This window comes from Euprymna scolopes, chromosome 38 (genome assembly GCF_053919585.1).
Source record: "Euprymna scolopes isolate OS-2025 chromosome 38, ASM5391958v1, whole genome shotgun sequence".
NCBI classification, from domain to species: Eukaryota; Metazoa; Mollusca; class Cephalopoda; order Sepiida; family Sepiolidae; genus Euprymna; species Euprymna scolopes.
The window spans coordinates 47,952,901-47,968,189 of record NC_136519.1 but is presented as its reverse complement, the minus strand read 5'-3'; the positions used below and the strand labels follow the sequence as shown (position 1 = coordinate 47,968,189).

General features: G+C 34.0%; 1 protein-coding gene across 1 annotated transcript in view; it reads right to left on the bottom strand.

Annotated features, from left to right (window-relative positions):
* LOC145263137 (diacylglycerol kinase zeta-like) overlaps nucleotides 1–15,289 on the bottom strand; it is a 1,403,365-nt gene that overhangs the window by 594,465 nt on the left and 793,611 nt on the right. The window contains exon 5 of the mRNA XM_080120103.1: nucleotides 319–375. Within this exon, the coding sequence (XP_079976229.1) occupies nucleotides 319–375 (57 nt within the window). The remainder of the gene's footprint in view (nucleotides 1–318; nucleotides 376–15,289) is intronic.

The following is a 15,289-nucleotide window of genomic DNA, read 5'->3' as shown; positions in this document are numbered from 1 at the left end:
AGCCCAACTCCTCTTCAGCGTAGCTTGACTGTTGTTTGGATTCGAACCCCGAACCTTATATATTTCAGTCCAGCGCCCTAACCCATTACGCTATGATGCCATAGACAATTTACTGTTTAGTTTTTTATCGTTTTTACGTAGTTTTTGTTGTTGATTTTTTAAACGATATTAAGGTTAACGTCTCCGCCTTGGAGATCCGGTGTTTTTCTTAGAAAGTCGACCATTTTTTATTTGGACGTATTGTTTTTTGTTTTTTTTTTACACTTTACTTTCTCGGGGGTTACAGAGTCAGTAAAAATATGTATCAAATGTACGTACCTCTCTGTAATTCCGTATACCTGCTTCCCTAAATGTTGGTTTGCACCTCATATTTTTCTGAAAAATAAATAATAAAATATATTGTTAACATAACAAAATGATTAAAAAAATCTATATTGTTAACATAACAAAATGATTAAAAAAATCTATATTGTTAACATAACAAAAGGATTAAAAAAAATCCTGATTAAATATATATACTAGAATATATACCCGGCGTTGCTCGGTATTGAACACAGCTTAAAATTCCTTGCAAAAAGTGAAATAAAAAAAAAAAACGGAAACAAACTGAAACATGTACATGCGACTATTATGTTTTTTTTCAACAGTTCAATTCTTGTGATTAAAAACAATACTCGAGCTGAGAGCGAAACCAAAACCTAAAAATAGCAAGTAAAGTACGATAACCATTAGGCTAGCTTCACACAATCTCCAAAATGTGTTGTCAAACTTACTTATTCATAACATAAAAAAGCTATCATGTTTTACGGTTGTTCGTGCGCATGTGTGAAACAGTTGACAAACAAAACGATGACTCCCAAGGACCATTTGTTAAATTGTGAGCTCTTAGCTACCCTTTGTCCGGATGAAAAAAGTTTTCATCACGTCAGATTATTCTATATACAAAATTTCAAGCCTGTAGATAAAAATTCGTTGAGTATATAGATTGAGAAGTTTCCTCACATCCACTGGCACACACACACACATATATATATATATATATATATATATATATATATATATATATATATATATATATATATATATATATATATATATGCACATGCATACTTTTCTTTACATTTTAGATGAACCAATTAAACGTACTATATAAAAAAAATCATTCTTGGAGTGTTGAAGCATTTTTTGAAAAGAAAGAACTTTGATAAAATATGACATTCGTTGGGACAATTATGTCAGATGTGAACTCTGTATTGGTAATATTCATACGTATGGAATCTATAATTTCAGAATAATTCTAGTCTATGTGTTACATGGAAAAGGGTTGTCCCCTTTCCATGTAAATAAGAAGAATATTAGATAAGTGAAAATGAAATTAGGATAAACCTAGAATCGAACCTTGTAAGCAAGGTTAAGAAATGGAATGTTAGAAATTCAGTCTATTGTTAAATTCTATTAGAATAGTTAAACATTGTTTATATCGGAAAAAGAGTTGATTGTCCATTCTTTTAGAAATCGGAATATTAAAAATGTTAGCTAAAAGAATGAACAGTGCAAATTAAAAAAATAATGTTAAAAAATAGGTTAGAGTATAATTGAGGATTCTTTTGTTTGCCAAAAGTGTGTTTTGGACAAACATATGTTAAAACCACGTGAAAATTAGTCACGTTTGAAAACACACTTCTGACGTCATAGACAAAGGGAGATTCTCAATATAGGATCTAAGAGGTAGTTAGTTGAGTTGAAGAGAGTCAGAGAGTTGATCAGACAGAGTTGAAAGTCGACAGTTGGAGTGAGAGTCCCTTAGAGGCGAAGGGTAGAAGATTTGACCATGTAGATCCAAGTTTAAATTCCTGACGTCATCGACCGGCCGATCAAATGAATAAAGAAGTCATCATTATGTTGTAATTGTTGTCTTATGTCATTTTCATCATGAACGAAAGGTAATTGTGTTTATCATCTTATAATGAACATTGTACACACTTTTCCAAGTAGTATTTGTCCTCCCCACCATCATCATAAGTGAACTCCTCCTCCTCCTCTAATGTGTTAAAAGAACTGTAATATAAATGTCTTCTCTCCCTCATCATCACTATAGTTATGTCTGTATTACATAAGTCCCATTATATATGTGCCCCAATATAAACTCTCCCTCATCCTTAAAAATGAGCCCCCTACTACACGACATATGGTATCCATCACGCTGACTAAAATAAAAAAATAATATCCATATTATGTTTCAGTAGTATGACAATTCATTTTGTAGTTCTAGCCGCACTGATGAGTTGTGATACAACGAAACAATGCTGTATATAGATGACAAAAAAATATATATATTATATATTTTGTCATCCATATACAGCATTGGTTCGTTGTATCAAAACTCATCAGTGCAGCTAGATAAACACCTTTCCCCAGCCGTGGATCGAACCTACAACTGTCGTGTTGACAGTCGACAGCTCTAACCATCAGGCTACGAATCAGTGCTGTAAATATTTCTCCTCGAATGTTTATTAAATCCACGCCCGCCCGTTGCAAAAAGTGTTCAAACCATCATTTGTTTACAAAAAAATAGTGGGCTTCGCTTAATTGCTTAAATACGCATCGGGTGAAAATATATTTACAAAGTGCTCAACTATATATATATATATATATATATATATATATATATATATATATATATATATATATATATATATATAAATGCATATATATATATATATATATATATATATATATATATATATATATAAAATAAATGTATGTATATATAAAATAAATGCATATATATATATATATATATATATATATATATATAAAATAAATGTGTGTGTGTATATATATATATATAAAATAAATGTGTATATATATATATATAAAATAAATGTGTATATATATATATATATATAAAATAAATGTGTATATATATATATATATATAAAATAAATGTGTATATATATATAAAATAAATGTGTATATATATATATATATATATATAAAATAAATGTGTATATATATATAAAATAAATGTGTGTATATATATATATATATATATATATATAAAATAAATGTGTATATATATATAAAATAAATGTGTGTATATATATAATGCAAAATGCCATTGTGTGTGTGTATATATATATATATATAAAATAAATGTGTGTGTATATATATATATATAAAATAAATGTGTGTGTATATATATATATATATAAAATAAATATGTGTGTGTATATATATATATATATATATATATATATATATATATATATATATATATATATATAAGCGCACACACACAAAACAACGCAGTAAAATTGACTCCAAAATGCATTGTTATTCAACTGAAATTTAGAATGGATATTTGTTTCATTTGAAACCAACTCGACTGACTTTTCAATTTTTTTCTTTACATGTTTTTGTGGAAGTCGAAACGAATTAATTTTTATACATAAAATATAAATTTTCACTCTTTTATACAGCATAATGGTTCCCTTAGCTCAACAAAATAATTCTCTGGAGAAAATGAATGATCACAAATAGCTGCCAAATCAAATAGTGACGTTATCTCCTTCTTTGAAGCTACTCCGAAATGTTAGAGTGCCATGCCATGACAAAAAGATATTTTCACGGTAGCTAAATAATTCTCTACTGAACGATATGGGCTTATTACGACCTGTTGTGATGCTAAATACTGTGACCACTTTTTGATAGCCTTAATTATCCGTTTCTACTTTTCGTTTTTTTGTTCTATTATTCTGTTGTTGCCAGCGTCCATGAAAAGAATGCTAATAGACAATTTGCTTGAATCAGCGTGATTGCAATGCCATCTATTTCCGATCTCAGAAGGGTATCTTCAACAAACGAGCATAAGATATTACCGATTCTTAAATGAAGGAATTAAAGATCTAATCTTGTCAGAGAACTTGAGAGTAATAATAGGATAATCCAAGCACTTTACATAGCAAAGCTTTCTTTTCAGGTAAAGGCAGTCTTCTTAAATGATGTGCAGATTCCGAATCAGGTCTAAGTAGACCCTGTCATCATGATCATCATTTAACATTCGTTTCCATGCTAGTATGGGTTGGATGGGGTTGTCTATTGGCTATTCTCCAAGCCACTCGATCTTGTGCAAGGCCTGCTCATAATCTCAACTTCCTAAGGTTATCCTTAACTGACTCCATATATTACATGGTTTACCTCCTCCTCTAAATCCATCAGCGTCAATAAAGCTACATCTGCTGATTTGCTTTATCTCATCAATCTTTGCGACATTCTTGCTCTAAATATTTTAGTTCTTAAATTTTAGCATCCATTTATGGCTATCTAGAGAAAGTGGCGAAAATTAATATTGGTGTAGGGTTTTTCATGAACAAAAACGAAAAAAAAAAAATGTTGATGGAATTTTCCAGGCACTTTTTGCAGGTTAGCGCCCCTTCTCGGGTGTACGCACTTCTCTTTCCAACCCTGGTATCACAGTTCTTGCAACGCTATATTTCTGGCTTCACCTTTTTTTTTTCTTACATTTTCACCCCTAGCAAGACACAGTGCCACTTTAATGTAGGGGTTTACTATCTGAGATATAAATTGCAGAGATACTAAGTAGGGAGTTGAGCAACAAAATGTATGTTTACATTACACTCTGCATGTCAATTGGGGAAGCAGAAACCCAAAAGAGAATTCCAAAGTCTAGCAGTTCTGAGGAAGAAACTATTATAGTAGAAGGCTTTCTGACATCTGGGGATCTCTACTGTGTAGGGGTGAAACTTTGCTGCTTCTTGGGTTTGTCGGGGGTATTTACACCGAGCGGCCACAAGTGCTTGTAGTTTGTCGGAGCATCTACCATTAAAATACTTGTAGAACAGGCAAAGTTATGCAAAATTTCGTCGATTGGACAGAAGTTGAAGCTTAGCTGATAGTTCAGGACTTATTAAGTTGGTGACTCTCTTTTGAACCCTGTCCAAGAGTGAAAGACTAGTAGCAGATGCACCAGGCCAAATGTGACAACAATATTCCATACATGACCGAATGATGGCCCTGTAGAGGTATAGAACACTTTCTAGCATTGTAGAGAGAGCCCGTCTCTCTCGCAGCAACCGTAGCAATGCCCTTGATGTATCTGTTCCAACTCATGTTCACTGAACATAAAGCCAAGGAGTTTGAACAAAGTACTTTCAGGTAATGTATCATTAGCCATAGCTACTGATGGTTCAGAAGGTTTCTTGTAATTATGAAAGGAAATGACCTTAGTCTTAGCAGCATTAAACACTAACATCCATTTTTGTCCCTATTCCACTACAGACTGGAGGTCTTCCACTAGCGTTTCCGCCATTGTCTTGGGTATACATTTATTCGTTTTCCCCTCGTGCCTGCTATAGAGCGTGGTATCATCAGCAAATATACCCATCTCAGAGACTATTTTATCAGAGAGCTCATTTATGAATATCAGGAATAATAAAGGTCCAAGGATCGACCCCTGAAGTACACCCACATTTACATAATATTGTTTTGACAGACGACCATCGAGGACAACCTGGATTAATCTTTTATTTAAGAAGGATTTTACTATGTTAAGTATTCATCCAGTAATACCATAGATCTTAATGAGAAGACTATCGTACCATACCCTGTCAAAAGCCTTACGTTCCTCTGCCTTATCCAGTGCATAGTATATACATTTAGAGACTGCAGTCAAGATATCTGCAGTAGAACGGGCTTGACTAAATCCATATTGTTGATCAGACAAAAGTTTAGCAACTGTAAGGTGGTGGACTAGAACTCGATAAATTATGAACTGAAATATTTTTTCAAAAAGAGGGAGGAGGCCAATGGGGCGATAATTTAACGGATCATTTTTTCGCCAGAATTCTTGTAAATTGTTAGCACAAAATCAGTTTTCCAGAAGTCATGGAAGCAATATTCATTAAGGCACTTGTTGAAATGTTTGGAGAAAGCTGGAACAACCTCAGCGAAGCATTTCTTTTATAGTACAGCCGGGATGAGATCAGGTTTACATGCTTTTGAGGTATCTAGGTTTTTCATACCATGTACTTGAGAATGGGTGATTTTAAGATCATCTAGTGTGGTTTCTGTCCGCAAAGGAAAATAAGAGAGGGAGTATTTGCTGAGTTCAAAATATAGTTTTAGGCAAATTGACGGGCAAGCATCTCAGCTTTTTCAGTTGCTGTGCAAAATACCTCATGATTGTGTGATAGTGGGGGAATTGTTGATTGCCCATTATTTACTACACTGTTGTAGATTTTCCAGTAATCACGTTCCTAATTTCTGCACTTCAATGCATTTTCTGGTCGTTTCGATATATTTTCTCTAAGCTGTTGCTATTTCTTTCTTACAATTACTTATTGCTTCTATAAACTTTTGTCCGTTTGCACTCGACTTAGATAAATCTGCGGTATACATGCCTCCTTTGAGCAATGGCAGCTGCACAAGTAGAAGTAAACCATTGGAGAGAGTGGAGTTTGCTATAGAACTTCCTTGTGAGAACATGTGCTTCAATTGCCGCTTTGAACCATTCAGTGGTCTCATTTGTGCACTGTTCTGCAAGAAGAAAAAACATATTTCCCCATAGGGCATCTCTTAAGCGGTCTCTGATGGCATCTCAGTTAGCCTTATTGTAGTACTTTGGTGTTTTGAGCAATGGCTCTTCAACTTGGGGTCGAGAGTTTAGAGTGATGTCTATCATTATCACAGCATGATCAGCATCCCCGAGTGGGCAACGGGCATTTGTTACATAATTTTCAGAAACTGTTGTCAGAAATAGGTCCAGAAGTGAGGTTAGCTGGTCCTGACAATCTGAGAGGCAGTTCAGGAACGTTTCTGTCTGTGTCAAGGAATGGGATATAGAAAAGTTATGGATGATGCTACCAGCTGTGTCTGTGTAGTTAGAGAAGCTAAGCCAATTACTGTGGTGGGCATTAAAGTAATCAAATACATGTATTTGGGCCCTAGTTTCACGGAACAGTGCTACATCTATGCTATCAGAGGCATGATTGATTAGAGTACTATCCTGGATAGAGGGAAGGCGATAAAGAAAATATAAGTAGCTAACGCTATGTTGTAAAGTTAGTCTAAAGCACATAGAGACCTGGTCATCTGATTCTAGTTTTGATTCCCTAGTCATGGGGAGGGTGTTACAAATATAGACCCCAAGCCCGTGCATGTGTCTGTCAGTGTCCTTACGACCAAGTGCAAGATCACCAGGCATGTTAAAGTGGTTAGAGTGGAATAGAAGAGTACAAGTCAGTTTCACTTAGCGCTAAGATATTCGAAGAGTTTGATAAGAGAAATGATTCTACATCGGCTAAGTTAGTTCTAAGTCTACAGATATTTGTAAATGCAAGCTTCAAGGAAGGAGGCGAATCGGCTATAAAAGCAAGCCTACACTTCGGGCTTCACCTATAGAAGCAACGCTATACTTCCGGCTCCACCTATAGAAGCAATGCTATACTTCCGGCTCCACCTATAGAAGCAATGCTATACTTCCGGCTCCACCTATAGAAGCAATGCTATACTTCCGGCTCCACCTATAGAAGCAATGCTATACTTCCGGCTCCACCTATAGAAGCAATGCTATACTTCCGGCTCCACCTATAGAAGCAACGCTATACTTCCGGCTTCATCTATAGAAGCAACGCTATACTTCCGGCTTCACCTATAGAAGCAATGCTATACTTCCGGCTTCACCTATAGAAGCAACGATATACTTCCGGCTTCATCTATAGAAGCAATGCTATACTTCCGGCTTCACCTATAGAAGCAATGCTATACTTCCGGCTTCACCTATAGAAGCAACGATATACTTCCGGCTTCACCTATAGAAGCAACGATATACTTCCGGCTTCACCTATAGAAGCAACGATATACTTCCGGCTTCATCTATAGAAGCTACGCTATACTTCCAGCTTCACCTATAGAAGCAACGATATACTTCCGGCTTCATCTATAGAAGCAACGATATACTTCCGGCTTCACCTATAGAAGCAACGATATACTTCCGGCTTCACCTATAGAAGCAATGCTATACTTCCGGCTTCACCTATAGAAGCAACGATATACTTCCGGCTTCACCTATAGAAGCAACGATATACTTCCGGCTTCATTTATAGAAGCAACGCTATACTTCCGGCTTCACCTATAGAAGCAACGATATACTTCCGGCTTCATCTATAGAAGCAACGATATACTTCCGGCTTCACCTATAGAAGCAACGATATACTTCCGGCTTCACCTATAGAAGCAACGATATACTTCCGGCTTCACCTATAGAAGCAACGATATACTTCCGGCTTCATCTATAGAAGCAACGATATACTTCCGGCTTCAAATATAGAAGCAACGATATACTTCCGGCTTCAAATATAGAAGCAACGATATACTTCCGGCTTCATCTATAGAAGCAACGATATACTTCCGGCTTCATCTATAGAAGCAACGATATACTTCCGGCTTCATCTATAGAAGCTACGCTATACTTCCGGCTTCAAATATAGCTTCAGCACTATAGTTTCCCATACCAAATCTTGATTAGTAGTAGATATACATTTATAACAGACAGTTTCCCCAATTTTTTGCAAATCCTCCGTAAATCATTGTTTATTCTATCTTACATTTTATTTTGTTTTCCTATCATCGATCATGTGACTGAAGTAGACACGTGAGAGTCGAAAATGCTCACAACTATGTTGTATACATAAGAGCATTGGTTTACCAGTCAGAAAAATAATGGATCATACACGAACAGAAAGCGACTGACGCCTTTTTATCAAATATATAAGCCTGTACTATATATATATATATATATATATATATATATATATATATATATATATATATATATATATATATATATAATATAAAGCTGAACGTCTGTGTGTGTGTCTGGTCACGAATAGGCTCCTATATGGTTGACTATTGTAGAAAACTGATTACATATAATGATAGAAGATGTATCGAGACACAGGAATGGGTATGTTTGATCTGGTATAATGATGATTCATTAAAATGGTGGGGGTCTGCGTACGCGCCTGGTCCACAAAGTATGGAAATAAAAAATTTAAAAATTAAAAAAAAAAAAAGTTTCGTTTACAAGTGTTTTTGATATAGATGTACATAATAATATTTTGATAAGTATGTTTTAATTTAAATAGAGATGGTATAATAAAATTGTGGGGCCTGCGATCGCACCTGGCCTCCATAGAATGGAAATAGGCACAAACTTTAATAAAGACTTTTCATATATATATCTGCGTAAGTATACTTTGATAATTATGTTTCAGTTTGAAGAAATATGGTATAATAAAATTATGGAGTGTTCGTTCGCGCCTGACCTCCATAGAATGGAAATATGTCACAAAGTTTAACGAGGTTTTTTAATATAGATCCACAGAATATTGTGATAAGTGTTTCAGTGTGAACAGGTATGGTATAATAAATTATGGGATTTATCTATTTTATTTTTACGTTCATCATATTTTGCTTTGGTTTTGATACCCCCAAATTCGAAGCTATCTCTTTACAACCCTTCCTTTTCATAACCTATCAAACTTTCATAAATCAGAGTCCATTTTCTGTAGGCTGCTTTTGAACCCAGTCAACGACGGGTACTTTTGCTAGTATATATATTTATAAATATGCATACATGCATATACATAAAGGCGTACAAATATATACATCTATGCACACATTGCGTTTATATACCTGTGAATACACACATTCCTTTGTATATATAGATGCATATACACCTATCTATACCCGCATGTGTATATATATATATATACATACGTACATGTACAAATTGTAAAAGTGTAATTTATTCTTGGGAGCAGATTGCATGCGACATGAAATGCAAAATCCAACATTGAAAACTTTGATTTGTTAACAGTTCAATAATTTACTTTTTTCCGGACATTTTTATCGTGTTATTTTCTAAGTGTTCAACATAAATGAAAATGTTTTTTTCCTTTTAGAAGATTGCATGACACATGAAATCCATGTAACAGGCAAACATTATCAACAACATTGACGATATAATATTTATTTGTTATCATATTCCTTATTTACTCATATTTCCTTTTTATATATAGCAATCCTTATTTAAAGAGCTCAATGTAATTACAGAGCATATAATGAATGAATGACAAAAGTCTATATTCCAAATTTCATGATTTTGACAATCTTACAATTTATTCCTTTAATTCAGTTGACATTTATGATTCTTGACAGTATCTGTTTCGTAGCACAAACTCATTCACGTAATTATTATATCAATCAACGAATTTTTTGTTTTTATTCAGCAATTTTTGTTATTGAATGTAATTTCATAGTCATAACATCTGGTTTTAAATTTCAGAGAGTTTTTTTTTTTCTTTTTTTACAAAAGAGTCATCACTTATCAAGGCCAAGAGGCTAATCGAGGATAAAGGTTACAGAGTGTATAGTAGTCAATACGACAATATCATAGTAATCGTTGATAGTGTCAATTTGGAAAATTGGATTACTTAAGGAGAACTGCTCATCAAGAACTTGTTTATGTTGGACTTGAAGACGACCATGTTGCAGTCAGCTTATATTATAAGTTGAAGTAAATATATATATATATATATATATATATATAATTCAGAATAAGATTATCTAACAATGAACTAGTATGGAAACCTGTGATTATAAGTTTTACAAAATATTATTGGCAGTAATATTCTATAAGTATTATCCCACCTTAATAAAAATTGCTCGATATACAAGATAGAGCAAATAAATCAAATTTTAGTCATTCAATAAATTTTAAAATTGATGTGGATTACTGAAAATACAGTTTGGATCACTTTACCTCACTGCTGGTCCTGGATATGACCTAAAACTATATCCGATGGTGAAGCCCCACCTTGCGGGCCTTGGGGAGTGTGGAGCCACCTTTTAATTATTATTGCTCCCAGGTCCACTCTGACCCGGAGTGGTACTACCTGTTAGGGTCCCAACTATGGGTTAAATAGAATCTTACTTAAAAAAAAAAATATACTCCATTAAAAATCGTTCCTCAAAATAACTAGATTCGGCATTAAATAACCTGAAAAAGGTTGATATGCCGTAAAACAAAAACAACCCACCAACCCACCTCACTGCTATCAAAGACATTCACTTCGGATTTTACCATGCAATTTGGATGTGAATTTTTATATCCTTTTCATGAATTATTTGCTTATATTTTCTCCTCTGAGGAGATGGTAGACATTGAAATCCTATAGGTTGGTTGGTTGCTTTTTTGTTTTACGGCATATCAACCCTTTTCGGGTTATTTAATGCCGAATTCAAAAATTTTGAAGAAAAAATTTTTAATAGAATATATTTGTTGTTTTCAAGTCGGTTTCTATTTAACCCATAGTTGGGACCCTAACAGGTAGTACCACTCCAGGTCAGAGTGGACCTGAGAGCAGTGGTAATTAAAGGGTGGCTCCACACTCCCCAAAGCCCGCAAGCTAGGGCCTCGCCACTGGATATAGTTTAAGGTCATATCCAGGACCAAAATCCTATAGGATAAGTAGTTATAATATTTCAAATGTATTCTTTGTCTTACATAAATAATAAAAATCTTTTGATTTGAAATTTAAACATTTCACGGCATAAATTTTTAAATTTATTGAATGCCTAAAATTTATATATAATTTTTAGCCCATATTTACGTATAAAATTCCATTAATATGTATACTCCAATTAAACCAAAGTCAATATTAATTGACCCAGTTAATTAGGTTCAATGATTATCAGTATTAATAATCCAGTATATAAATTTATCGATAAAATGAAGGAAGGAGAGGTGTGTTTGCTGCTTGTATTAGTAAAATAAGAAATTGTGTATATTTTTATATTACAGTTGTCTTTTGTGTCTGATGATTAGCCATTTTGGAATATCTTTTCACAAAATAATGTTTAAGCTTGTCCAAATAGTTAAGAAACGATTGTAACACTGAAAAAATAGATCATATGATAAACCTGTTATATATCCCTGAGTGGCTTCCGGGCCTTGATAAGTGGTGATCACTGTGTAAAAAAAAAAAAAAAAAAAAAATATATATCGTTGTCTTGGTTATTGCAAAACTATAATATATATATATATATATATATATATATACACTTGTGCCCGATATTATTCATACCCCTCGGATCTTTGAGATTTCTATAAGAATATTGCTCAAACCAGAAGGTAGACAATATTAAAGGGATTTCAAACAATAAATCAAGCATAAGCATTTAATTTAAACTCAACAAATAAATAAATTATGCAAGTTTGAAACATTATACAAAGAAAAACAATAATGGCACTAGTTCAAAATTATTCATACCTCTCTTACTAATAGTCAATAGCATGCCCTTTATTCTTAATAACTGCCTGTAACCGTTTGGGATATTTATCAACAAGGTTTTTACAAGTATCAACACTGATTTTTGACCATTCTTCAATGCAGTAGTTCTCCAAATCCCTCAAATTTCTAGGTTTCCGCTTTTTAACCTCAGTTTTCAATATGTGCCAGAGGTTTTCGATAGGGTTCAGGTCGGGACTCTGGCTAGGCCATTCCAAAACATTAATTTGATTATCCTCAAACCATTTCTTGACTATTTTGGCAGTATGTTTTGGATCATTATCCTGTTGAAGGACCCAGTTTGGTCCTAAATGGAGCTTCTCCGCATCCTGTCTAATGTTTTTCTGGAGTATCTCCAAATATTGCTCCTTCTTCATGGTTCCATCTATCTTGACCAAACTACCTGGACCACTAGCCGAAAAGGAGCCCCAAAACATTAGGCTACCACCACCATGTTTCACCGTGGGTATGGTGTTCTTTGGGTTGTAAGCTTCTCCTTTCTTCCTTCAAACGTAAGAAGCATCCATATGGCCAAACAATTCAATTTTTGTTTCGTCAGTCCACAAAATACTTGAGAAAACGGACTCTGGAGAATTCACATGGGTCCTAGCAAACTTTAGACGTGCTGCAAGGTGTTTTCCGGTGTGCAATGGAGTCCTTCTTGGTCTTCTTCCTTTCAGACCATTTTCATGCAGAGTCCTTTGCAATGTTTGCCTTGATATTTTTATGCCAGAAGACTCCAGATTTTCTAAAATGTCCTTATTAGTGGTGGTTGGATTTGCATTAACACTTCTTACAATATTCCTGGTGGCTCTAGCAGACAGTTTCCTTTTCCTTCCTCTACCAATCAAGTTGTTTGTTGTGTGGTGGCTCTGGAATTTTTTGATGATGCTCTGTACTGTTGCTGTAGGGACCTCAAATTTCTTGGAAATTGACTTGTAACCTAAACCATCCTTATGTGAATTCACAATTTTAGTCCTAAGATCATTACTAAGCTCTTTTTTCTTCCTCATTCTAATAATTTTTATTCTTTTATTGGTTTTCAGTTGATATCATTTTAATTTCTGAAAAATGCAAAAAACGAAATGAAATTAATCAAAGGTTGTATAAAAGCATTCAAAATAAGAATCAAACAGAAAACAAACAGTCAGAAACTCGATTAATACTGAAAAAATAAGGGGGTATGATTATTTTTGAACATTGCAGATTTTATAAATAGCTGTATATTTCTTTTATTACAAGTATCCCGAGATTTTAAAATGACGAAAATGATCAGAAGAGGTTTATTAAGAATATGTATCAATATGGACGTAAACAATAAATTCTTACAAAAGTTACACCTAATAAACTCAATTTTCAAGGGGGGTATGAATAATATCGGGCACAAGTGTATATATATATATATATATATATATATATATATATAAAATGGGTTAAGAAATTCCAACAACAGAAAGATGTATATTTAAATAAGGGAGTAGTCACCAACAATGTGTATTTTTTAACATTATTTTATTATTCCGTCTCTTGGTTTTTCATTGAGAATTATGTTTGGATCATTGTAATAATGTTTTTAAATCATTGAAATCGTTTTTACGCGTTTCAGACGTTCTGTGAAGCGTCCTTGTCAGAAATTATTTTCAAATGTGTTGGAGATGTAAAAATGGCATTTTCGTAGTTCATTTGAAGTGTTTCCAAGGGGTGGAGGCGTGTAAGTGTCTATTATTCATTGGCATGTTCAATTTTTATTACTCTTTTATTGGGCTTGTCGAGGCCGCTGACCTCGACTGTAGTCATTCTCTCTTTCTGCTTGTTTTTTTCCTTTTCCTTTAGGGTAAGGTGTGTGTGTGTGTGTTTTCTTTTATTGGTTTGTTTAGATCATTGTAATAATGTTTATAAATCATTAAAAACATTACTACAATGATCTAAACATAATTCTCAATGAAAAACCAAGACACGGAATAATAAAATAATGTTAAAAAATACACATTGTTGGTGACCACCCCCTTATTTAAATATACATCTTTCTTTCGTTGGAATTTCTTACCCATTATATATATATATATATATATATATATATATATATATATATATATATATATATATTCCTCTTTATTCGACTCCAACAAAGCATATTGCCACTTGAATATAAAAAGCTATAATTTGGGACTATGTCTATTGCGGCACTTTGTAGGCCAGTGAGTAGCAAGGTGTCTGTTCATGTTACAATAAAATGTCTGCTCATGTTACAATAAAATGTCTTCGGGGAAAGGAGGAAACAGGGAGGGAATTCCAAAATCTAGCAGTGCAAATTTTAGAGTAAAAGGCTTTCCGGCATCTAAGAACATCTACATAGAAGTGAGATTCTGCACATTGTATGGTTAATCAGTGACATTTACGTCGAGGGGCAACAAATACTACGAGTTTGTCAGAGCATATTTCATTAAGGCTTTCGTCTTGGGGAGGCTCAATGCTTTGACGAAATTCTGGGCTTGACCTTTACTCCTGATTTGAAATGGAACACGTACATCGAATCTGTTGCCAAGGTTGCTGGAAAAATGGTGGGATCCTTCTACCACTCCAGTAGATATCTCACTGCTGATGCAATTCTCTATCTATATAAAAGCAAGGTACGTCCAAGGATGGTGTACTGCTGCCACATCTGGGCAGGAGCTGCTAGAAGCAGCTTATCCTGCCTTGACAGAGTACAAAATATACTTCTTCCTTGCAACCTCTTTTCCACAGAAGAAACGTTGCGAGCCTGTCTTTGTTTTATCATTATTTCCATGGCAAGTGCTCGTCTGAGCTCCAATGTCTGCCCCCCTCCTCTCGCCAATCTTTCATGAAAAATACCCATCTAGCTGAAACCACTGTCATTAACTTTTTCCACACTTGATCAGTGCCTAAATAAAAAC